Source organism: Mixophyes fleayi, chromosome 1 (genome assembly GCF_038048845.1).
Source record: "Mixophyes fleayi isolate aMixFle1 chromosome 1, aMixFle1.hap1, whole genome shotgun sequence".
In the NCBI taxonomy this organism is placed as follows: Eukaryota; Metazoa; Chordata; class Amphibia; order Anura; family Limnodynastidae; genus Mixophyes; species Mixophyes fleayi.
Window position 1 is genome coordinate 11,088,905 of NC_134402.1, and position 27,004 is coordinate 11,115,908.

Below are 27,004 nucleotides of genomic sequence, written 5' to 3' on the forward strand. Positions count from 1 at the left end.
CCAGGAAAGGGAACAGAGTGATAATTCTGAGGAGGGTGTGAGAGGACAGGATCCCAGGGGAGGGGACAGAGTGATAGGTCTGAGGAGGGTATGTGAGGACAGGATCCCAGGGGGAGGGGACAGAGTGATAGGAGAGAGGAGGGTGTATGAGGACAGGATCCCAGGGGAGGGGACAGAGTGATAGGTCTGAGGAGGGTGTGTGAGGACAGGATCTCAGGGGGAGGGGACAGAGTGATAGGAGAGAGGAGGGTGTGTGAGGACAGGATCCCAGGGTAGGGGACAGAGTGATAGTTCTGAGGAGAGTGTGAGAGGACAGGATCCCAGGGGAGGGGACAGAGTGGTAGTTTTGAGGAGGGTGTGTGAGGACAGGATCCCAGGGGAGGGGACAGAGTGATAGGAGTGAGGAGGGTGTGTGAGGACAGGATCCCAGGGGGAGGGGACAGAGTGATAGGAGAGAGGAGGGTGTGTGAGGACAGGATCCCAGGGGAGGGGACAGAGTGATAGGTCTGAGGAGGGTGTGAGAGGACAGGATCCTAGGGGAGGGGACAGAGTTATAGGAGAGAGGAGGGTGTGTGAGGACAGGATCTTAGGGGAGGGGACAGAGTGATAGGTCTTAGGAGGGTGTGTGAGGACAGGATCCATGGGGAGGGGACAGAGTGATAGGAGAGAGGAGGGTGTGTGAGGTCAGGATCCCAGGGGAGGGGACAGAGTGATAGGATAGAGGAGCGTGTGAGAGGACAGGATCCCTGGGGAGGGGACAGAGTGATAGGTCTGAGGAGGGTGTGAGCGGATAGGATCCCAGGGGAGGGGACAGAGTGATAGGCCTGAAGAGGGTGTGAAGGGACAGGATCCCAGGGGTTGGAACAGAGTGATAGGTCTGAGGAGGGTGTGAGGGGACAGGATCCCAGGGGAGGGGACAGAGTGATAGGAGAGAGGAGGGTGTGAGAGGACAGGATCCCAGGGGAGGGAACAGAGTGATAGGTCTGAGGAGGGTGTGAGGGGACAGGATCCCAGGGGAGGGAACAGAGTGATAGGTCTGAGGAGGGTGTGAGGGGACAGGATCCCAGGGGAGGGAACAGAGTGATAGTTCTGAGGAGGGTGTGAGAGGACAGGATCCCAGTGAAGCCCATTGGGGACTTCAGTATTTTTGGACAAGTCATTTGGCAACAAAATGTCTAGGAATAAAGGGCAGCCAATGTGGTTAAGTAAGAAACTGCCGGAGATGATGAAGCTGAAAATTCCTTGTGGAAAGAATGTGTAGAAAGGATCCCAGGTTACCAGGGCTGAAGCTGATAAAGAAATTAGAAATAAAAACATCAAGTCTAATCCCACAATGTTTATAAAAGACTTAACCAGCAACAATAAACAAAAGCTGATAATATTAGGCCACTAAATGAAAATGATTAAGCAGGAAAATATCTGTATTCCTAAAGGAGGAAAATAATAGAAAGAACTAGGATGTGGAGGACTGTTCCCTGTAAGGTGAGCGACCTGGAAGCCGCAGTGTTAGAACAGGAACGTGTGGGGGGGACTTACAGATTGTGAACGGACCTTCCAGGGCCCTCATTAATTAACCTTTCAACTCTATTGTAGCATGGGCGGCTTAGCAGGAATAATATGAGGGGCAATAACCTATGTGCACCATTAAACAGGATTTGTCTTATACAGGATGAGGTGCAGCTACGCCTAATGACTAAAGAGCAAGTGAAGTCATTGTTTTACATTAATACATATATATTAAAGGCTGCATTATACTGAGCTGAATAATATACATGAAATAACTGGTGTGTTTATCCTGAGGTCACTGTGTTCACCATGATCTTTCACTCCAGTGCAATAGATTACCATGCTAGGAGGTAACTGTCGGGGTATATTGACTGACAGTTTGTCAGACTTACTTTTCAGAAATACGGATTGGTGGATTTATTCACTTGGGAAGGGCTAGTGATGTCACAGTAGCTCAAATGACTGCAATCAGTATTTTGTCCTTTATCAGATTGCTTTAAGACACTGTCCTAAGGATATAGGAGGAGCTTCAGCCGTCTGTAATGGAACAAGGAGCTAATACTTTACTTTTACACTTTGTTTGTTATTTTACCTTCAAGGTTAGTCTGAAATTTTGTTTATGTCATTTATGGACATCCTCATGGCTGAGTTAGTGCCATGAGATTGGTGGAAAGTACGTGCGGTACCAGTCTTTAATAAGATAATATAGTTGTGGGCTCTGAGAAGTGTCCTAACCACCGACGGACAGCTACAGCCTTATTCAGCATCGAATGTGACTCAGGTTCCACTCTATGGGCACCAGAAGATGGGCAGCACATAATGATTTAATGAGGTGACAACCGTACAAGCACAGATCACACATCTATAAGACACACACAGATTTTGGACAATCGTCATAGAACAAATAATATTACATCTAGGTCGCATTTTCCAGACTTTCTTGTCTGCCACTCGTGGGTGTTAATGTAGAGAGGACAGGGGGCCTTGTGACCAGAAGCAGCTGACAAGGTACAATATTACTATACAGGATTATGTTTTGGAATCTTATCCTATCTAAGGGTATCAATCTTATCACAATTATTTACATTGTTTTCCTTTACATTCCGAGCAGTAAGCAATGGAGCTATGTACACTATCTAAGTTCCTTCAGAAGCTTTTCACTTCCTCACCATGATGGGACTGTCTGATAAGAATGAGGGACATGTTTTACCAATTGTAGGACTTTCCTCGCAGCACATTTTTTTTATATCTGTGCTTCTGTGGGGGACACTTCCCTGCTGTCAGTAATTATCTGCTCTTGGATGGGTGTTATAAAGGCATCTGCTATGACATTTTTACTTATTTCCATTTTTTTTTGTCTAGGCTCCAGAATAACTCACTTTTGATCTATGAACAATGTATTGTTTCATTCACCAATACTTAGCTGCACTCAGTGTTTGTCTCTCCTGATGCTGACACCTGACCTCATTCCTCTGTACGATCTCACCCAATACCTGGAATATTTATCTCTTCCGATGCTGACATTTAATCCCATAGATTGTAAGCTTGCGAGCAGGGTCTTCTCACCTCTTGTCTGTTTTACCCAGTTTGTTTATTAGTTTATTATGTTTGTCCCCAATTGTAAAGCGCTACGGAATATGTTGGCGCTATATAAATAAATGATGATGATGATTCCTCTGTACGATCTCACTTGATACCTGGAATATTTATCTCTCCTGATGCTGACACCTGATCTTATTCTTCTGTATGATCTAGTCTGGTGCTTGGAATATTTTTTCTTCCTGGAGATTCAGTGGATTTACTCCAAAGAGACTAATCTACAACATGACGGTTCATTGTGCACTAATGCTGGCTAAGAGGATTATTTAACTATAGTTAATCATCAGAAAATTAACACTAGGTACACAATGAAGTATTTTCCGACCAACGTGTTATATACTTCGATTTTACTTACGACTGAAGGTCCGACTTTTCGGGCGACTCCTGCGTACACACTGACACAGTTTACCTTCAGATCTGTGTTCTTCATCTGGTCCTCTAGTTGTTTAGAGAATGGCAGCACAATATGCATTCATGTCACACTGATTACCCGCCTAGTTATGACTATCCACATGTCCTTACGAATTTCGTTATCGTCTGTGACTCTGAAACAAAATTTTCAGTCTTAGAACGAAGGAACAAATTATTCCATATAGCACTCTACATTTAGTTATCAGGAGATGTTCATTGCCAGGATCGGCTCATGAACTATATTAGGGCTCCTGATCTCAACTCGCTGTGCAATAGATTCATATAAGAGGTAAATCTACCTGCTTTATTACAGGCTCACAAGATTATTGCTGTAAGCAACTTTTTGAACAGAAATAAGTAACCAGTACCAACCAGTAGCCAGTAACCAGTACCAACCTGTAACCAGTACCAACCAGTACCAACCAGTAACCAGTACCAACCTGTAACGGTTAACCAATTCCAACCTGTGACAAGTAACCAGTACCAACCTATAACCAGTACCAACCAGTAGCTAGTACCAACTTGTAAACAGTAACCACTACCAACCCATAACCAGTACCAACCAGTAACCAGTACCAACCTGTAACCAGTAACCCCTACCAACCTATAACCAGTACCAACCTGTAACCAGTAACCACTACAAACCTATAACCAGTACCAACCTGTAATCAGTAACCAGTACAAACCTATTACCAGTACCAACCACTAACCAGTACCAACCTGTAACCAATAACCAGTACCAACCAGTAACCAGTACCAACCTGTAACAAGTAACCAGTACCAACCTATAACCAGTAACCAGTATCAACCTGTAACCAGTAGCCAGTACCAATCAGTAACCAGTACCAACCTTTAACCAGTACCAACCAGTAACCAGTACAAACATGTAACCAGTAACCAGTACCAACCAGTAACCAGTACCAACCTATAACCAGTACCAACCAGTAACCAGTACCAACCTGTAACCAGTACCAACCAGTAACCAGTACTAAACTATAACCAATACCAACCTGTAACCAGTAACCAGTATCAACCTATAACCAGTACCAACCTGTAACCAATAACCAGTACCAACCTGTAACCAGTACCAACCTATAACCAGTACCAACCAGTAACCAGTACCAACCTGTAACCAGTACCAACCAGTAACCAGTACTAAACTATAACCAGTACCAACCTGTAACCAGTAACCAGTACCGAGCTATAACCAGTACCAACCTGTAACCAATAACCAGTACCAACCTGTAACCAGTCACAACCAGTGACCAGTACCAACCTGTAACCAGTACCAACCTATAACCAGTAACCAGTATCAACCTGTAACCAGTAGCCAGTACCAACCAGTAACCAGTACCAACCTATAACCAGTACCAACCAGTAACCAGTACCAACCTGTAACCAGTAACCAGTACCAACCAGTACTAAACTATAACCAGTACTAACCAGTAACCAGTACCAACCAGTACTACTCCAGCTATTAGTTTTCCTACAGTGGAGTATTTATTCTTATTTTGAAGATTTGTTCCTATTCCAGATATGCTCATGACAGGTTTTGTGCTGATCGAGAAAGAGGGAACGGACCCTCTAAGGGGTCTATTTATCACCTATCACATATTGCGCATGTTAATTATCATTTCTTATCGCAGTGATAAGAAAATAAATAATGTGGCAATTTATTAAGATTGAATGGCTCGGACAGCGGATCTGATAGGAGTCTGTCCGGGCGAATAGTCTGTAGTACAGGTTCTTATGGCAATGCACAATTTGAGATGGGGGGAGCTCAAAATCTTCAGGGGGGATCTGAAGATCCCTCTCCTACGATGCCTTCCCCAGAAGATAGAATGGCGCTAGCTTTCTGGGTCAATCCCCAAATTTCAAATCTTGATAAATAGGGCATAATCGCAGTCTCTATAGACACCTATGGGAACTGGATTTGCCATGGATGAGGCTGGGATCCTCTAATGAGAAATTGCTTTGTTACTTGATTATGCAGTAATACCCCGAAAACTGCAGTTCAAACCTCTTCGGAGATTCAAAAATGGGCCCTTACAATGATCTAAAGATCTTTGTCAAATCTCTTTTTCCAATGGCATCTGATACTTATGACCACGTCCCATCTAAGTCTCCAGTTTCTGCTCCACTGATTGGCAGAATGTCAGTCATTCCTATCAATGCTCTTAACTAGGGCTCCCTTACACATAACTATATCCCTGTCATTATCAAATTAAGAAATTGAGTTGTTGTAATAATTCTTGCTTGGGAAGAATCATATCCATCATAATTAAACACCTACCAAACCTCCTCTATTTATTCCTTACATTACCAATATCTTCTAACACACTTGCACAGCTTCAGAGAGAGGTTTTTGGCTTGTGGCTGAATAAGAAGACTACATGACCTGTCATGACCTCGGCCAAATATTAAGGGGTTTTAGAATAACCAGTCCTACACCCCTATTATCTACAGTCTCTCAACAGCGTTGCGCCATTGGTTGATATTGAAAATGGTCTTACAGATCAACTGAGATCAGTCGACACTACGCCAAAATGCTCTAATCAACCAGCACGGGACAATGATTTTAAATAGTTGGAGCTTGGCTGTTGTCAGGATAGTGAATTGGATGAAGCCGCTAACTGGTATTTGCGCTACTGAACAAGGAGGTGCGGAGTGGAACACACTTCCGGTATTCACCAGCAAGGATGCTTGGCTTTGCTGCAAAGGGTGCGCAGGACACGGTTCTCCAGGACAGCTACCAGTGGAGTAGTGGTCAGGGTGGTCTGGACAATCTAGGTCAATCTGGGTCAAGCCGATCGTATAACACGGTACTGAGGGTGATCCAAAGGGATAGTCAGGATAGTGGAGGTCAAACCAGAAGAAAAAGCAAACCGAATCAGGATCCAGGGAATAAGTCAGGGTACAAGCTGAGTTAAGCTGGAGGTCCAAAGCAATTAGGTAGCACATGTAATGCCGGAGACAGGAATAGAACTGATACTCTGGCACCCTAATGGTGTCAGGTTTAAATAGAGGTGCCAGCAAGGTGATAGGCTGGCAGCCATTGATGTCACTGACCACCGACAGGGGTCCAGAACCGCGCATGCTCCTGGAAGCGAACAGATGGATGGGGGAAGCAGGGTTTCCCTGGCCGGAAACGACAGGTAGCCGTCCCCGCCCTATGGATGTGGAGGTGGTGCCTGGCACTCGTTCTTACCCCCTTTCAATTAGAATAAAAATACAGATATTGAAATATCTTAGAAATGCGCAAGACCCTACATACGAGTATTTATTGATATAAAAAATAATTACAAAACTTTTATCTTCATATATCACCAACTTAAATATATAAAAATCTCAGACTATAACATTAGTTACAGCTATAATTAAAGATGTAATGCACCATAAAGTCCCATCAAATTGTGTTACAGGGGACAAACACTGTGCATAATGTAGATATAGTCTGGTTGCAGAAGCAGTCCGCCAGATCCGGCACAGTCCCTATGATATAGAAACCACTATAAGGAGGTATTAACCAGTTTTGGAAATCATCTCACCGTTCACGTAGAGAGCGGATAGTTCTCCTCTTTAACACATTCTACTCTAGGATTAATTCAGAGTTCATGGATATGAGAGTGTGTTGTGGATAACTGTATAAAGCACTGGTGTATTGGCAGCAGACAGTAGCTGTACATGACGCGTTTCTCCACTACATATGCAGTTTCATCTGAAGCATAAATCAGCTTATCTGAGCACTGTATTGAAATATCCCATAACCAATCACGCTTTCACATTAATTGTTCCATGGCTGTGTACTTTGTCTCATTGTGTAATAACAGCATTAAACACACTTTTGCATTACATCAATCACTTATAAATATTGTTGTCAAGAGGACTTCTAATATATACGCAAGAAATTGTTGTTAAATAATATGTTGGAATGATCAATAATGACTCGTCGAGACCGAAAAGAAAAACACGGACAGTCAGTCGCAGGCAGTGAAGTTGCAGCAGCCAAAACAAACTGCGACTGTCAAAATAATCAGCTTTCTTTTGACACATATTGACCCAGCTGAGTGTAACCTTGACGTACTAGTGATCTATCAATGTAACTGTGACTGTAGTAATCACTTAGTAGAGAAGAAAGTAACTGTTATAATATTATTTTCACTCCCTTAATCTCACGAGAGGAAAAAATGTATTATTTGGGATAATAATGCAATAAGGAGAGCACTGATGTTAATTTATTTAGTTTATATTAGAATATTGTGGCGTTTCCTTCCCCTCCCACCTTCTTCGCTCCCTTGCCCCCACCACCTGCTCACACCTCGCTCACCTCTTTAATCTTTCCCTCTCCTCCGGCATCTTCCCCTCTTCCTTCAAACATGCTCTCGTATCCCCATTCTTAAGAAACCTAATCTTGACCCCACTTCTCTCTCTAACTATTGCCCCATATCTCTTCTCCCCTTTGCCTCCAAAATTCTCGAGAGGCTCGTCTGCAGCCATCTCACCTCCTACCTTTCTGAACACTCCCTCGATCCTCTCCAGTCTGGTTTCCGCCCCCTTCACTACACTGAAACTGCCCTGGCTAAAGTTACCAATGACCTCCTCTCTGCTAAAGCCAGGGGCCACTTCTCCCTTCTCATCCTCCTTGATCTCTCTGCAGCCTTCAACACCGTTGACCACCCCCTCCTCCTCCATAACCTCCAGTCCTTGGGCCTCTCCGACCCAGTCCTGTCCTGGTTCACCTCTTACCTTGCAGACCGATCCTTCTCTGTCACCACCTCTGGGTCTCTCTCCACCCGTCCACCCTTGCAGTTGGGGTCCCTCAGGGCTCTGTTCTGGGACCCTTACTCTTCTCTCTATACACCTCTTCTCTGGGTGAACTCATCAGCTCTTACGGCCTCAACTACCACCTTTATGCTGACGACACTCAACTATACCTCTCCTCTCCTGATCTCTCTCCCTCCCTCCTCTCTAGGGTGTCCGCCTGCCTCTCTGCCATCTCCTCCTGGATGTCCTCTCGATTCCTCAAACTTAACCTCGCCAAAACTGAACTCATAGTCTTTCCTCCCCCTTGTGCCTCGCCCCCTTCTGTCCTCTATATCACTGTCGACAACTCCTCTATCTCCCCTGTCCCCCAACTTCGCTGCCTCAGTGTCATCCTCGACTCCTCTCTCTCGTTTGGCCCCCACATTCTCTCTCTTGCTAAATCCTGCCGCTTCCAGCTGCGTAACATCGCTCACATCCGGCCCTTCCTTTCCCAAGATGCCACCAAATGCCTTATCCACTCTCTGATCATCTCCCGCCTGGACTACTGCAACCTCCTCCTCACTGGCCTCCCCCACTCTCATCTCGCTCCCCTACGATCTGTACTTAATGCTGCCACTAGGCTTATCTTCCTCTCGCACCGCTCCTCCTCTGTCTCCCCCCTCTACCTATCCCTTCACTGGCTCTCCTTCCCCTACAGAATCCTGTTCAAGCTCCTCACACTTACATACAAGGCCCTCGCCAACTCCACTGCACCCTACATCTCCACCCTCCTCTTTATTCACGCTCCATCCCACCCTCTCCGATCTGCCAATGACAGTCGCCTCTCTTCCCCCATGGTTACCTCCTCCCACGCGCGTATCCAAGACTTCGCCCGCGCTGTTCTCCCTCCATCAGAACTTCCCCTAATCTGTCCAGTTTCAAACAGGCTTTAAAAATCCACCTTTTTCTTAAAGCCCTCCGTCTCACACTTAACTTCCTACCTTATCTTCTGCCTCTCCCCCTTCATTCCCCTTCCCTTAATCTGCCTCCGTTCCTCCGTCTCTCCCTCTCTACCCTGTGTCTCTCTGTCTGTCTACCCCACCCCTTAGATTGTACGCTCCTTCGAGCAGGGCCATCTCTCCTCCTGTTTCCACCACTTCTAACTCTGCTCTCCAGCTGCCTAGCCCTCCTCCTCAAGTACCCTCCACCCCCTGTCCCCCCTCGCTCCATCCTCTCCCCTCTGGGGGTCTCCCTGTCATCCGCGCCCTCCTTCTTGGGCTCCGTCGTATGCGGATTTTCCCTCTCCCCTCCCCCGCCCTCTCTAGCTGTGCTTTGAGCTTACTGAGTTACTGTGCTTATTATTTACTGTACTGTGTTGTCTCACCTCGTATTGTAATATTGTAATCGTTTGTCCCTGGGCGGCGCTACAGACAACTAGTGGCGCCCTAACTAGCACTGTACTTGTAATTATCAACTGCTTGGGGCCAGGAACTAGCACTGTACCTGTAAGTACCAACTGCCTGGGGCCAGGACCTAGCACTGTACCTATAATTACCAACTGCTTCGGACCAGGACCTAGCACTGTACCTGTAATTATTATCTGCTTGGGGCCAGAAACTAGCACTGTTCCTTTAATTACCATATGCTTGGGGCACGGGACCTAGCACTGTACCTATAATTACCAACTGCTTGGGGCCAGGAACTAGCACTGTACCTGTAATTGCCAACTGCTTGGGGCCGGGACCTAGCACTGTACCTGTAATTACCATCTGCTTGGGGCCAGGACCTAGCACTGTACCTATAATTACCAACTGCTTGGGGCCAGAAACTAGCACTGTTCCTTTAATTACCATATGCTTGGGGCCAGGACCTAGCACTGTACCTATAATTACCAACTGCTTGGGGCCAGGAACTAGCACTGTACCTGTAATTACCAACTGCTTGGGGCCAGGATTTAGCACTGTACCTGTATTTGCCAACTGCCTGGGGCCTGGAACTAGCACTGTACCTGTAATTACCAACTGCCTGGGGCCTGGAACTAGCACTGCACCTGTAATTACCAACTGCCTGGGGCCTGGAACTAGCACTGTACCTGTAATTACCAACTGCTTGGGGCCAGGATTTAGAACTGTACCTGTAATTACCAACTGCCTGGGGCCTGGAACTAGCACTGTACCTGTAATTACCAACTGCCTGGGGCCTGGAACTAGCACTGTACCTGTAACTACCAACTGCCTGGGGCCTGGAACTAGCACTGTACCTGTAATTACCAACTGCTTGGGGCCAGGATTTAGCACTGTACCTATAATTACCAACTGCTTCGGGCCAGGATTTAGAACTGTACCTGTAATTACCAACTGCCTGGGGCCTGGAACTAGCACTGTACCTGTAATTGTGTGTGTGTGTCTTTTAGGTGCTTTTATTTAATAACATTTTCCAGTGGGCCTAGGACATGCTGGTGCTTGTAGTTCCACAAGCTCCTTTATGCTGTGACAGCCTCTCACAGCTGTGGGCATGCGGTAATTGTCTCATAATACCATAATGTAGGTCCATTATGCCACTTTATATCTTCATCGTATCACTTTTTGCCTTCATTATGCCACCATGTCATCCCACCATGCCGTTATATATCCTCATTGTACCAACTTGTGCCCTCATTATGCCACCATTTGGCTCATCATGACACAATCTGGCCCCATAATGCCAATATGTGCTCTTCATGCTGCCATGCACCCGTATTATGTCACTGTTCCAATGTATTATTACACTATGTAGTGCCGTCATTTCAACATATAGCCCACTCTGGTATTAGTTGTACCACGACATGTCTAGCCTCCAGCACCAGTTGTGGAGAAGGTCATTAGTGGCACCCCCTTATTTATGAAGCTGCAGTGTATGGTGGTAGAGAGTAATCTGCATCCTACATCAAACACGCTCTTACAGACGGTTATTTAGCTTGTACCAAAGTTCCCTATTATATTATTCTGGGTCATTCGATCATTAGCTGGAAATCAGATGTGTTCCAGAAGAGAACAGATTGGTTAACCACATAATAAGCTAAATTCACTCATTTATTTGCTACAAATCTCATCCCGGCTGATATTGAAAGTTGAACAGGCGGCTCTGTCTTCTCCTTGTGGTTCCCCACAATGTCCTGTGAGATTCAGATAAAGAAAATCAGTGTTGTGGCACAGACAGAGATAAAGACAAATACTGGCTGTTTGTTTATATAGCACACAAATACCTGACAGCTTTATTTTTACACTGAAATATAAAGTTAATCTAGGACATGCCCTACCCCAACTATAAATCTGTTCCCACATATTAAATTTAGCTCCCCCTCCAATGCAATGGTTCTTGCCAAGGTGCAAAGTTACTATTTTTTTGCTTTGGATTCCTTAATGAATCAGGCCCAGTAAGTTTATACCACACACCCGCTCTTCACTCAGTGACAGCATCCTGTTATGTCCATCTTGTTGCTATCCAATAACGATTGTCCACTTCCAATTGTGTGGTTCCAAAGCACAATGCGATTTAATAGCAAAAAGCAGCAGAGTATAAATTCAATAATATAAGTACAGCCGATTACATACGCAGGCGCCCTGGATCCAGCATACAGTCATTCAATCCTGAAGTCTGTGCTTGAGAAGACTGTCTGTTGGCCCCAGAGCTCCTGCTTATATGCAATCAGCGATACAGTGAAAACAATAGAGATGATTTGGCATGTTTCCACAGGTTCAGGCTTCAGGACGGTCCTGTATAATGCAGGTCATTGGCCAATTCTAACGATGCCCTCCAAGGGTGGGGGTCAGCTCTCCAACAGCTGCATACTAATCTTCCTGCCTAAAGCTGGTTCAAACTGGTCTATTTACTTTATACACAATACCATTGTGATAATTTATTCCCTATAATCCATAACTTGCATACACAAGGAGTGATATTTTAGCCGATAGAACCGAACGTCTGCGAATAAATAGAGAATTTGAATGATATCAAACAATATGTGTTTCCTGTAACCTGAACCTTAGATCTCAATAAAGTGTATATAACATTAAAATATTTAACTATATACTCTGCTAGATTATGTGTTGCAACTATTTTTAATATGAACTAATTACAAGTGTAAATGTGTATATAAGTGTACACACGTGTTGTGGTTAATTATGCTCCTCCACGCTGTAGCGTGGTATTTGCAAAATTTCAGACATAGACAATCAGATTGCTAGATATTATCTATGTGTATACTATCGCCGATCTGAGTTTCAAACTACTTCTTCAGTATATGGACACAGACCTATAGTGACCTTCCCCATCGCCAGATCTCAATCCAGTCATCCATCTATGGAATGAGATGGAACAGTTTCATCATTGGCTAATTTCCAACAACTGTGGGTCTCATTGAGGTTCACCTGGATCGGGACCCCCTGGCCCGTACCTTCCACACGTTCATATGTTGATTAGTTCAGGCTGAGAACAAATTGGGAGACAGCTCAGTATTAGGTAGACGTGTTGAGGGTATTCGTCACAGCTGCATTGTTATCAATATTCAGCGACACCCTAAAGCCTAAAAGACATTTCCCCGTGAGGCAGCAAACGGATGTTCTGAATTGGGTTTCACAATGGCCACTGTGGCACAAGATTTATACGGAACGTGGAGATTTTACTACAAGTAAATTAATGATGATAAATATATTTAATATAATATTTTGGACATGTGATTTTGGAATGTTAACATAGACTTATGAGCGTGTGCCAAGTAAACTACACAGAATTTCTCTTCTGTTTTTTTCCAGGGACTAACAGCCATTGTCTGTGAGAAAAGTTAATTATATTGTTCGATTTCTCCAGAAATAGCAGAAACATAACACGGTGGTTATTTAAATCCATAACATCCAGTTTACTGGAGATGGAGGGTAATTTTCCACAATCATTTAGCAGAAGTCAGCAAGGTTTCCTCCATCCATTTCCTGTGTTTGTTCCTTGTGTAGAAGTGGACAGTCAGTGTAAGGAGCAGACCATGTATATTATCACAGGAGCCAAAAATATATCCCTCTTCATTATGTTTATCTGCCAGGTTAAGTGTTGGAATTAATAGCTTTCCCTCACCCCGACCAAGGCCCATTTTTCCTGTGTCCTGTCTCCAGTCCTGGTCTTCTTATCACGCTCCTCCACCCACCTATATCTAGTTATTATACTGCTGTATGCTTGTTTAGCTCTGCTATGTAACACGGTGTAGGAGTATCAAGACATATATTACTAGACTGTTTAACCATCAGAGGCTCCAATTGTTGTTATAAGATTTGCTTAATGTTAAAGGCTCACCAAATATAAAATAGTTGTTTTAAATAGAATAGTTATTAAAGGGTATCTCCACTGAAAATGAGTTTGCCTAATTGAAATAATTATACTGTGTACCGTCAGTTACGGGAATAACTACTCATAATTGAAAAGGACTTCTGCCTGAAATTGCCCGTTGAAAACTGAGAAACTCGTTGTTGCTGCCATTTGACAGATTGGTTGTGAGTAACTCGCCCTCCTTAGTGACATCTGTAACCATGGGATCTGCACTTGGTTATATATGTTGCTAAGGAAGAATAAGTAATTGCATCATGTGTCACTGAATCACTGAATCACCCATGGTATATTTTGGCGCATTATATATGGTTTTAAAGTTTTCCCACGTTGGGGAAGTTTGTAACACTGGTAAAAAATAAAGATTACAGGCAACGTAAAACAATATACTATTGTCAGTAACCTTTGTTGTGTACCCTCTCTGGCAGGTTTCTGGGCGAGGCGAGGGTCCCCCTGCGAGATTTATTTAATTCCGCCAACCTGACGGCCACGTTTAATTGTCCCCTTGTGGACACCAAGATGCAGAGCACAGGGGTGAGTAATGGTCCATGAGATGACTAGCTTTGTGACTGTGCATGAGGATTAGCCTGTGATACCTGGAGGGGTCTACTAAGAGACAAACACGGCTATTTATTACTACTACATTTCTTCCTAACTGCCCTTAGTATAATTTGCCCCTATAGCCTGTAGCTTAGAGCTGATCTACTAATTGTCAGCGCAGTACCAGTGAGTCCTCCAACAACATGCGCTGAGGTGCGATTAGCGCCCCAAGTTTCAGGTAAAGGGGTTGGTCTTGGGGGGGAGAGGGACAAGCCCTTAACTATCTACTATGCAGAGAGAAGCAGAGACGTTATCCAAAATTTTAACCGCAATATAAATGTATAAATTACAGTCTGGAGTCTATGATAGGTATTATTATCATAAGAGAGAACAGTGTTATCCTGGACTTAGAATTTAGAATACAAGTGTATTAGTTAGTTAGTTAGTAGTATCAGTTACCAGTAAATGTAAAACATACAAGATGATTAGTAACGCAGTAATACTGTATTATAAACCCTGAGCCCCAGACCCCAATATTCTTCAGATTGAGGTATCTACTATATAAATGCCTAGTGGCGTGTGTGTAAAAAAAAAAAAAAAACCAAGCTGCAGCGCCACCTGCTGGGCAGAGTTATACACTGACCTATATATTTCTTGAAGGAGAAGTGACAGTTGGGAGTGGTTGGTGGTTGCTGGGGGTGACAGTGGGGAGTTTTTAACACCTTAAGTAGCTTGATGAAGGATGTGGCGATGAAGATGAAGGATGTGGTGATGGAGAAAAATGATGAGGTGGTGACATGTGGACAACACCACGTTAAAAAAGGGCGCTTGCGTCGGGAAGTAACGCTCTTCCCCAGAGGAGGCCTGGGCTAGGCCCAAATGCATGACAAGAACCTTTTTAACACCTTAAGTAGCTTGATTTGACTAGAATGCATGAATATCATGCACAGGTTAACTTGTCTAATATAATCTCTTATCCAAGTGTCTGTCCTGATACTGGTTCTCAGCAATGCCCACCAGGATCTGCGCCACGATTACTGTGCATAGATGAGTCAAAGCAATAATGACCTTTAATGGGGATTCACCTATAAGGATTAGTCCCTGCTCCCATTGGCCCCCATGTGACCCCTCCTTTCACTCCCCCATACCTGCTGATATACGCCAGCAGCAGTGTCTGGAGCATACGAGCGTATTATGCCGTGATATTGGGACAGAACACGATGAAACGCTGCATCTGATTGGACGGGTGCAGTGGGCTGTTTCGTACCAATGTTGGTGGTCCCTGCCAAGCTGCCAGTCACACAGAAGATGGTATACTGAATTAAAAATAAAGCAAAAAAAACAATTCAGCTATCCAAAAAAAAATCAATGATTGCACTTAAATGTGCCGGAAATGTATGGAATCTGGTACTGTAACCCATAGCAACCAATCCCTGTGAGCCTTCTAAACTGTGCTAGTAAAATAATTGCATCTTGATGGTTGTCTGGGTTACAGCATCCTTTCCTGTGCACCAGCCTACACCTTGGTAGACCATTTTGCATATTCGTCCAACACTAGTTGGGAGCCAGCTGGGGACAGAGTCTCAATACATTCCCATTCTGTATGTCTCTAGCTGTTTCTGTGTGCAGCAGAATTACAGACACAATTAAGGTGCACCCGTCACCCACCGACAGCGGAGGGAGCCATTGTCTGAGGTAAAGTCATCTCCATGAGAACGCAGAGTATCAGTTCACTAAGAACGAGTGACATTACTGAGATTTTGCCTCATGCCTCAGTGATATCAGTAGTTCCCAGGGAATCGATAGGTTGGATATTGAATCAGCTCACAAAATGGCTGCCTCCGTGGTGTATGGACAGCTGGTACACTTGAAGAGTCCTCTCTGATAGTTATAAAGGTTTGTCTTGGTGCATGTCGTTGCTGAGCCTCTGTCTGATGGTGACGCTGAGCACAGACAGCTGGGAAGGATCTCGCTCTGACTGGTGTTGTGTTTCCATTTCTGGCCATGGAATGTGTAGTTTTAGTGAGTCAGCATTGAGCAGGATTCCTGGCCACATAGCTCTGTACAGACTCCCCTTAGTTACAGCGTGAACCATGGACCTGGAACGTGAAGTCCGGTCAGAGAATTGTGTTTATAGGTCGAGTGATCAGAAGTTGTGTATACGGCACTTACACACAACTGAGGCCGTGAACTGATTTAAATGTTGGTTACATCCAGACAATGGCTCCCTCCACAGTGTGTCGGTGACCGGTACACCTTAAAGTCATAGGTAATATAGGCAAGTAGAAAAAATACATCCACATGAAGGAATGTGCAAAAAGAAAGTACACCGGTAGCTTGTAACAACAATACCTTTCATTAATGATTTGTATGTGATTTTCAGTCTCTTACGTTGTACTCCATAAGTTGTATCCTAACACCACTGCTTCAGTTCATTGATGTTTGAGGACATATGTTTTAGGCACAGCTTTGCTAAGGTGCAGCAACAGCATCTCAGCGTAGTTAAGGACTGGACGTTGCTGGTGTGCTTCGGATCATTGTCATGTTGCATGACCAAATTTCGGCCACGCTTCAGTTGCCGAACAGTTGACCTCATAGTTTTCTCTGGGATACTCAGGTATATATATAAGAGTTCATGGTGGACTTAATGATTGTGAGATGCCAAGGTTCTCTGGTAGCAAAGTAACCGTGAACCATCACCGAGCCAACATTGTGCTTGATGGTTGGCATGAGGTTCTTGTGGTCAAACATTGTGTTTGGTTTGCCGGCAAACATGACGTTGTGCATTAAGACCAAACAACTTCACTGTTTGTCCATTGTTCTTGTGTTTGTTTAGGTGCCAAAGTCAACCATAATGTATACATTTTTTGGCAGTGAAAATGTTTTTTTGTTAATTACCCGTCCATGACTGCAATACCTGTTCAGTCTTTTCTGATGTCAAGCTCATGAACTTTAACATTTCCCATGTAGATAGATGTAGATGTAGATCCTCAGATGTAGCTTTCGGGTTCTTTGAGATTAGTCTGAGCATCATGATCTTTGGGTGAATGTGCTTGGGCCCCCGTTTCTGGGAACTTCACCAACTGTCTTCAGTCAGAGCTCTCCATTTGTAAATAATCTTTCTTGTTGTAGAACGATCACTGAAAATTGTTTGTAATTGACGAGCAGCAAAAAATGCGTCTCTGAGATCAGTGCAGATGTATTTTGTTGTTGTTAAAAGAATGTGTTTACTTTACTAAGACAAAACCGTGATGGGTTACTTGCTAAATTACCAAATTCTAGGGCTCGGTGAGGACCAGATGATGGTTACTTCTGCCATAAATACACAGATCTGAGGACGTACTTTCTTTCTCCCATGACAGTAGCATGGCTTGAGGAGGGAATGAAAGTACAACGTTCCCATATTTAGACTGGTTGACAGGCTGTAAATCTGAGGAAGACAGTAACACAAGCTGTGGATGTATATTTAGAACATGTAGCTGTGTTTACACTTGGCCAGCGAAGGCTTCCTGCGGTCTCTGAACTAACATTGCTCTCAGTATCTCTGGGCTGGGTCAGACTTGTTTATCCACGTGGACAGTTTGGCTCCTCTCTCCCTCATCCAGGGGAAATACAAGATCGCTGGTAAAATTCCCTGATCTCGTTCCCTTGTGTGGTCCATCTCATGTCTCTAAGGATCACGCTTTAGTTGCAGCCACAAAAACTTCTGCCTAAATTACACTTCATATTTAGTGTTTGGGTAAAAATCACCATTTGTGCAAATATTGAATAGAAAAATAAGAACTGTGCAAAAGCTACCTGGGAGCGTCTGTGTGTGATATCATTGTAAAGAGGGGGAGTGTCTGTGTGTGACATCATTGTAAAGAGGGGGGTGTCTGTGTGTGACATCATTGTATAGAGGGGGAGCGTCTGTGTGTGACATCATTGTAAAGAGGGGGGTGTCTGTGTGTGACATCATTGTAAAGAGGGGGAGCGTCTGTGTGTGACATCATTGTAAAGAGGGGGAGTGTCTGTGTGTGACGTCATTGTAAAGAGGGGGAGTGTCTATGTGTGACATCATTGTAAAGAGGGGGAGTGTCTGTGTCTGACATCATTGTAAAGAGGGGGAGCGTCTGTGTGTGACATCATTGTAAAGAGGGGGAGTGTCTGTGTGTGACGTCATTGTAAAGAGGGGGAGCGTCTGTGTGTGACATCATTGTAAAGAGGGGGAGTGTCTGTGTGTGACATCATTGTAGCGGGGGAGCGTCTGTGTGTGACATCATTGTAAAGAGGGGGAGTGTCTGTGTGTGATGTCATTGTAAAGAGGGGGAGCGTCTGTGTGTGACATCATTGTAAAGAGGGGGAGTGTCTGTGTGTGACGTCATTGTAAAGAGGGGGAGCGTCTGTGTGTGACATCATTGTAAAGAGGGGGAGCGTCTGTGTGTGACATCATTGTAAAGAGGGGGAGCGTCTGTGTGTGACATCATTGTAAAGAGGGGGAGTGTCTGTGTGTGACATCATTGTAGCGGGGGAGCGTCTGTGTGTGACATCATTGTAAAGAGGGGGAGTGTCTGTGTGTGACGTCATTGTAAAGAGGGGGAGTGTCTGTGTGTGACGTCATTGTAAAGAGGGGGAGTGTCTGTGTGTGACGTCATTGTAAAGAGGGGGAGTGTCTGTGTGTGACGTCATTGTAAAGAGGGGGAGTGTCTGTGTGTGACATCATTGTAGCGGGGGAGCGTCTGTGTGTGACATCATTGTAAAGAGGGGGAGTGTCTGTGTGTGACATCATTGTAAAGAGGGGGAGTGTCTGTGTGTGACATCAATGTAAAGAGGGGGAGTGTCTGTGTGTGACATCATTGTAAAGAGGGGGAGTGTCTGTGTGTGACATCATTGTAAAGAGGGGGAGTGTCTGTGTGTGACATCATTGTAGCGGGGGAGCGTCTGTGTGTGACATCATTGTAAAGAGGGGGAGTGTCTGTGTGTGACATCAATGTAAAGAGGGGGAGTGTCTGTGTGTGACATCAATGTAAAGAGGGGGAGTGTCTGTGTGTGACATCATTGTAAAGAGGGGGAGTGTCTGTGTCTGACATCATTGTAAAGAGGGGGAGTGTCTGTGTGTGACATCATTGTAGCGGGGGAGCGTCTGTGTGTGACATCATTGTAAAGAGGGGGAGTGTCTGTGTGTGACATCATTGTAAAGAGGGGGAGTGTCTGTGTGTGACATCAATGTAAAGAGGGGGAGTGTCTGTGTGTGACATCATTGTAAAGAGGGGGAGTGTCTGTGTGTGACATCATTGTAAAGAGGGGGAGTGTCTGTGTGTGACATCATTGTAGCGGGGGAGCGTCTGTGTGTGACATCATTGTAAAGAGGGGGAGTGTCTGTGTCTGACATCATTGTAAAGAGGGGGAGTGTCTGTGTGTGACGTCATTGTAAAGAGGGGGAGCGTCTGTGTGTGACATCATTGTAAAGAGGGGGAGTGTCTGTGTCTGACATCATTGTAAAGAGGGGGAGTGTCTGTGTGTGACATCATTGTAAAGAGGGGGAGTGTCTGTGTGTGACATCATTGTAGCGGGGGAGCGTCTGTGTGTGACGTCATTGTAAAGAGGGGGAGCGTCTGTGTGTGACATCATTGTAAAGAGGGGGAGTGTCTGTGTGTGACATCATTGTAAAGAGGGGGAGTGTCTGTGTGTGACGTCATTGTAGCGGGGGAGCGTCTGTGTGTGACGTCATTGTAGCGGGGGAGCGTCTGTGTGTGACATCATTGTAAAGAGGGGGAGTGTCTGTGTGTGACGTCATTGTAAAGAGGGGGAGTGTCTGTGTGTGACATCATTGTAGCGGGGGAGCGTCTGTGTGTGACGTCATTGTAAAGAGGGGGAGCGTCTGTGTGTGACATCATTGTAAAGAGGGGGAGTGTCTGTGTGTGACATCATTGTAAAGAGGGGGAGCGTCTGTGTGTGACATCATTGTAAAGAGGGGGAGTGTCTGTGTGTGACATCATTGTAAAGAGGGGGAGCGTCTGTGTGTGACATCATTGTAAAGAGGGGGAGTGTCTGTGTCTGACATCATTGTAAAGAGGGGGAGCGTCTGTGTGTGACATCATTGTAGCGGGGGAGCGTCTGTGTGTGACGTCATTGTAAAGAGGGGGAGCGTCTGTGTGTGACATCATTGTAAAGAGGGGGAGTGTCTGTGTGTGACATCATTGTAAAGAGGGGGAGCGTCTGTGTGTGACATCATTGTAAAGAGGGGGAGTGTCTGTGTGTGACATCATTGTAAAGAGGGGGAGTGTCTGTGTGTGACGTCATTGTAAAGAGGGGGAGTGTTTGTGTGTGACGTCATTGTATAGAGGGGAAGTGTCTGTGTGTGACATCATTGTAAAGAGGGGGAGTGTCTGTGTGTGACATCATTGTAAAGAGGGGGAGTGTCTGTGTCTGACATCATTGTAAAGAGGGGGAGTGTCTGTGTCTGACATCATTGTAAAGAGGGGGAGTGTCTGTGTGTGACGTCATCTTAAAGAGGGGGAGTGTCGTGGTCTGCTGGAACTTGTAGTTCCACAGCACCTGCAAAGCCAGAGGTAGTAAGAGGGGGGGGAGTGTCTGTGTGTAACATCATTGTAAGAGGGGGGGGGGAGTGTCTGTGTGTGACATCATTGTAATGAGGGGCAGTGTCTGTGTCTGACATCATTGTAAAGAGGGGGAGTGTCTGTGTGTGTCGTCATCTTAAAGAGGGGGAGTGTCGTGGTCTGCTGGAACTTGTAGTTCCACAGCACCTGCAAAGCCAGAGGTAGTAAGAGGGGGGGAGTGTCTGTGTGTAACATCATTGTAAGAGGGGGGGGGGAGTGTCTGTGTGTGACATCATTGTAATGAGGGGGGTGTCTGACATCATTGTAAAGAGGGGGAGTGTCTGGGTGTGACATCATTATAAAGAGGGGGAGTGTCTGTGTGTGACATCATTGTATAGAGGGGGAGTGTCTGTGTCTGATATCATTGTAAAGAGGGGGAGTGTCTGTGTGTGACATCATTGTAAAGAGGGGGAGTGTCTGTGTCTGACATAATTGTAAAGAGGGGGAGTGTCTGTGTCTGACGTCATTGTAAAGAGGGGGAGTGTCTGTGTGTGACATCTTTGTAAAGAGGGGGAGTGTTTGTGTGTGACATCATTGTAAAGAGGGGGAGTGTCTGTGTGTGACATCATTGTAAAGAGGGGGAGTGTCTGTGTGTGACATCATTGTAAAGAGGGGGAGTGTCTGTGTCTGACATCATTGTAAAGAGGGGGAGTGTCTGTGTCTGACATCATTGTAAAGAAGGGGAGTGTCTGTGTGTGACATCTTTGTAAAGAGGGGGAGTGTTTGTGTGTGACATCATTGTAAAGAGGGGGAGTATCTGTGTCTGCTATCATTGTAAAGAGGGGGGTTGTCTGTGTCTGACATCATTGTAAAGAGGGGGAGTGTCTGTGTGTGACATCATTGTAAAGAGGGGGAGTGTCTGTGTGTGACATCATTGTAAAGAGGGGGAGTGTTTGTGTCTGATATCATTGTAAAGAGGGGGAGTGTCTGTGTCTGACATCATTGTAAAGAGGGGGAGTGTCTGTGTCTGACATCATTGTAAAGAGGGGGAGTGTCTGTGTCTGACGTCATTGTAAAGAGGGGAGTGTCTGTGTGTGACGTCTTTGTAAAGAGGGGGAGTGTCGGGGTCTGCTGGAAATTTTAGTTCCACAGCACCTGCAAAGCCAGAGGTAGTCCAGGCCTGGGCTGCAGGATGGTCTTACAGTATGAAGATCGCGGTGGGGTCTGTTTGCTAAGAGAAGGAGGATGGATTAGGGAGGACTTGTTTGTAGGACTCTCCTATTAAAAGAGCCAACTCCAATAGAAATGGGAACTTCAAATATTGACGGAAACAGAACCTATTTATAAAGTGAAAATAATACATCCAACAAATTCTGTTATGTTTTATTGAGTAGGGCGAACAGTCACCAAGAAGCAGCGCAATGTAGGAGAATGATGATGTAATAACTAAATGAAATGATTGGAGAGCACAGATTATGGTGCGTTACAGACAGAATATGACGACTGTGCATGTTTACAGTGTACATCGGGGTTTATGGGTATCTCCCTAAATAAATATTATAGATGGATCTATGTTAATTAACTGTGTTGTAAATAAACTTAATACGACTTATTTAATGTCTTGCAGGCAATGTTGACCTTACAGATCTCCTACTTCCCTCCGCCTGGATCAGCGCCTTCGTTCCCCCCAGCGGCCGCCCCTATGAAGGAGCCCACCCCATCCCTCAGTGAGCTGGACACCGTCAGCACGTTGTACCTAGGTATGTCCGTGGCTGACAGTATAGGGACATAGAGAAGACAAAGCGCGATCCTCTCTCTGTTGTCCGATAGAACCTGAGATATAAGTCGTTTTATGTTAAAGAGCAATTGGTAGCAGTCACCAGTATATATGTGTAAGTGTACAGAGAATATAAGGGCTGGAGGTTTTCAAGATACGGTTGTGATTGTTGGGGAAAATGTTTCCTATGCAGAGCAAACTTCCTGTCAGTAAATACTGCTGTCAACTTATTTTGTAGAAATTGATAGAATTTGACGACAGATAAAAACCACTTGGCCCATCCAGTCGGCACATTTTTTAACCTATGGTGACCTCAAACCCTATTTAATTTTTATTTCTTTGTAAGGATATTCTCATGTCTATCCCAAGCATGTTTAACTTGCTCTACTGTATTAGTCTCTACCACCTCTGATGGGAGGTTATTCCACTTACCCACTACCCTTTCTGTGAAGTAGTATTTCCTCATATTTCCTCTGAACCTACTTCCCCCAGTGTCAGTACATGTCCTCGTGTTCTAATACTTCTCTTCCCCCCAGTGTCAGTACATGTCCTCGTGTTCTAATACTTCTCTCCCCCCAGTGTCAGTACATGTCCTCGTGTTCTAATACTTCTCTCCCCCCAGTGTCAGTACATGTCCTCGTGTTCTAATACTTCTCTCCCCCCAGTGTCAGTACATGTCCTCGTGTTCTAATACTTCTCTCCCCCCAGTGTCAGTACATGTCCTCGTGTTCTAATACTTCTCTTCCCCCCAGTGTCAGTACATGTCCTCGTGTTCTAATACTTCTCTTCCCTCCAGTGTCAGTACATGTCCTCGTGTTCTAATACTTCTCTTCCCCCAGTGTCAGTACATGTCCTCGTGTTCTAATACTTCTCTTCCCCCCAGTGTCAGTACATGTCCTCGTGTTCTAATACTTCTCTTCCCCCAGTGTCAGTACATGTCCTCGTGTTCTAATACTTCTCTTCCCCCCAGTGTCAGTACATGTCCTCGTGTTCTAATACTTCTCTCCCCCCAGTGTCAATACATGTCCTCGTGTTCTAATACTTCTCTTCCCCCCAGTGTCAGTACATGTCCTCGTGTTCTTATACTTCTCTTCCCCTCAGTGTCAGTACATGTCCTCATGTTCTAATACTTCTCTTCCCTCCAGTGTCAGTACATGTCCTCGTGTTCTAATACTTCTCTTCCCCTCAGTGTCAGTACATGTCCTCGTGTTCTTATACTTCTCTTCCCCTCAGTGTCAGTACATGTCCTCATGTTCTAATACTTCTCTTCCCTCCAGTGTCAGTACATGTCCTCGTGTTCTAATACTTCTCTTCCCCTCAGTGTCAGTACATGTCCTCGTGTTCTAATACTTCTCTTCCCTACAGTGTCAGTACATGTCCTCGTGTTCTAATACTTCTCTTCCCCCAGTGTCAGTACATGTCCTCATGTTCTAATACTTCTCTCCCCCCAGTGTCAGTACATGTCCTCGTGTCCTAATACTTCTCTTCCCCCAGTGTCAGTACATGTCCTCATGTTCTAATACTTCTCTTCCCCCCAGTGTCAGTACATGTCCTCGTGTCCTAATACTTCTCTTCCCCCAGTATCAGTACATGTCCTCATGTTCTAATACTTCTCTTCCCTCCAGTGTCAGTACATGTCCTCGTGTCCTAATACTTCTCTTCCCCCAGTGTCAGTACATGTCCTCGTGTTCTAATACTTCTCTTCCCCTCAGTGTCAGTACATGTCCTCGTGTTCTAATACTTCCCTTCAGTGTCAGTACATGTCCTCGTGTTCTAATACTTCTCTCCCCCCAGTGTCAGTACATGTCCTCGTGTTCTAATACGTCTCTTCCCCCCAGTGTCAGTACATGTCCTCGTGTTCTAATACTTCTCTCCCCCCAGTGTCAGTACATGTCCTCGTGTTCTAATACTTCTCTTCCCTCCAGTGTCAGTACATGGCCTCGTGTTCTTATACTTCTCTTCCCCTCAGTGTCAGTACATGTCCTCATGTTCTAATACTTCTCTTCCCTCCAGTGTCAGTACATGTCCTCGTGTTCTAATACTTCTCTTCCCCTCAGTGTCAGTACATGTCCTCGTGTTCTTATACTTCTCTTCCCCTCAGTGTCAGTACATGTCCTCATGTTCTAATACTTCTCTTCCCTCCAGTGTCAGTACATGTCCTCGTGTTCTAATACTTCTCTTCCCCTCAGTGTCAGTACATGTCCTCGTGTTCTAATACTTCTCTTCCCTACAGTGTCAGTACATGTCCTCGTGTTCTAATACTTCTCTTCCCCCAGTGTCAGTACATGTCCTCATGTTCTAATACTTCTCTCCCCCCAGTGTCAGTACATGTCCTCGTGTCCTAATACTTCTCTTCCCCCAGTGTCAGTACATGTCCTCATGTTCTAATACTTCTCTTCCCCCCAGTGTCAGTACATGTCCTCGTGTCCTAATACTTCTCTTCCCCCAGTATCAGTACATGTCCTCATGTTCTAATACTTCTCTTCCCTCCAGTGTCAGTACATGTCCTCGTGTCCTAATACTTCTCTTCCCCCAGTGTCAGTACATGTCCTCGTGTTCTAATACTTCTCTTCCCCTCAGTGTCAGTACATGTCCTCGTGTTCTAATACTTCCCTTCAGTGTCAGTACATGTCCTCGTGTTCTAATACTTCTCTCCCCCCAGTGTCAGTACATGTCCTCGTGTTCTAATACGTCTCTTCCCCCCAGTGTCAGTACATGTCCTCGTGTTCTAATACTTCTCTCCCCCCAGTGTCAGTACATGTCCTCGTGTTCTAATACTTCTCTTCCCTCCAGTGTCAGTACATGGCCTCGTGTTCTAATACTTCTCTTCCCCTCAGTGTCAGTACATGTCCTCGTGTCCTAATACTTCTCTTCCCCCAGTGTCAGTACATGTCCTCGTGTTCTAATACTTCTCTTCCCCCCAGTGTCAGTGCATGTCCTCATGTTCTAATACTTCTCTCCCCCCAGTGTCAGTACATGTCCTCGTGTCCTAATACTTCTCTTCCCCCAGTGTCAGTACATGTCCTCATGTTCTAATACTTCTCTTCCCCCCCCAGTGTCAGTACATGTCCTCGTGTTCTAATACTTCTCTTCCCCCTAGTGTCAGTACATGTCCTCGTGTTCTAATACTTCTCTTCCCCCCAGTGTCAGTACATGTCCTCGTGTTCTAATACGTCTCTTCCCCCCAGTGTCAGTACATGTCCTCGTGTTCTAATACTTCTCTTCCCCTCAGTGTCAGTACATGTCCTCGTGTCCTAATACTTCTCTTCCCCCAGTGTCAGTACATGTCCTCATGTTCTAATACTTCTCTTCCCCCCCAGTGTCAGTACATGTCCTCGTGTTCTAATACGTCTCTTCCCCCCAGTGTCAGTACATGTCCTCGTGTTCTAATACGTCTCTTCCCCCTAGTGTCAGTACATGTCCTCGTGTTCTAATACTTCTCTTCCCTCCAGTGTCAGTACATGGCCTCGTGTTCTTATACTTCTCTTCCCCTCAGTGTCAGTACATGTCCTCATGTTCTAATACTTCTCTTCCCTCCAGTGTCAGTACATGTCCTCGTGTTCTAATACTTCTCTTCCCCTCAGTGTCAGTACATGTCCTCGTGTTCTTATACTTCTCTTCCCCTCAGTGTCAGTACATGTCCTCATGTTCTAATACTTCTCTTCCCTCCAGTGTCAGTACATGTCCTCGTGTTCTAATACTTCTCTTCCCCTCAGTGTCAGTACATGTCCTCGTGTTCTAATACTTCTCTTCCCTACAGTGTCAGTACATGTCCTCGTGTTCTAATACTTCTCTTCCCCCAGTGTCAGTACATGTCCTCATGTTCTAATACTTCTCTCCCCCCAGTGTCAGTACATGTCCTCGTGTCCTAATACTTCTCTTCCCCCAGTGTCAGTACATGTCCTCATGTTCTAATACTTCTCTTCCCCCCAGTGTCAGTACATGTCCTCGTGTCCTAATACTTCTCTTCCCCCAGTATCAGTACATGTCCTCATGTTCTAATACTTCTCTTCCCTCCAGTGTCAGTACATGTCCTCGTGTCCTAATACTTCTCTTCCCCCAGTGTCAGTACATGTCCTCGTGTTCTAATACTTCTCTTCCCCTCAGTGTCAGTACATGTCCTCGTGTTCTAATACTTCCCTTCAGTGTCAGTACATGTCCTCGTGTTCTAATACTTCTCTCCCCCCAGTGTCAGTACATGTCCTCGTGTTCTAATACGTCTCTTCCCCCCAGTGTCAGTACATGTCCTCGTGTTCTAATACTTCTCTCCCCCCAGTGTCAGTACATGTCCTCGTGTTCTAATACTTCTCTTCCCTCCAGTGTCAGTACATGGCCTCGTGTTCTAATACTTCTCTTCCCCTCAGTGTCAGTACATGTCCTCGTGTCCTAATACTTCTCTTCCCCCAGTGTCAGTACATGTCCTCGTGTTCTAATACTTCTCTTCCCCCCAGTGTCAGTGCATGTCCTCATGTTCTAATACTTCTCTCCCCCCAGTGTCAGTACATGTCCTCGTGTCCTAATACTTCTCTTCCCCCAG

General features: G+C 45.2%; 1 protein-coding gene across 7 annotated transcripts in view; it reads left to right on the plus strand.

The window, feature by feature from the left end:
* The window catches only part of DYSF (dysferlin), a 253,752-nt gene that overhangs the window by 42,303 nt on the left and 184,445 nt on the right, over nt 1–27,004 (plus strand). For all 7 annotated transcript variants that reach the window (XM_075188311.1, XM_075188613.1, XM_075188225.1 and 4 more), the window contains exons 4-5: nt 14,040–14,145; nt 22,318–22,450. In XM_075188311.1, coding sequence (XP_075044412.1) covers nt 14,040–14,145; nt 22,318–22,450 — 239 coding nt within the window. The remainder of the gene's footprint in view (nt 1–14,039; nt 14,146–22,317; nt 22,451–27,004) is intronic.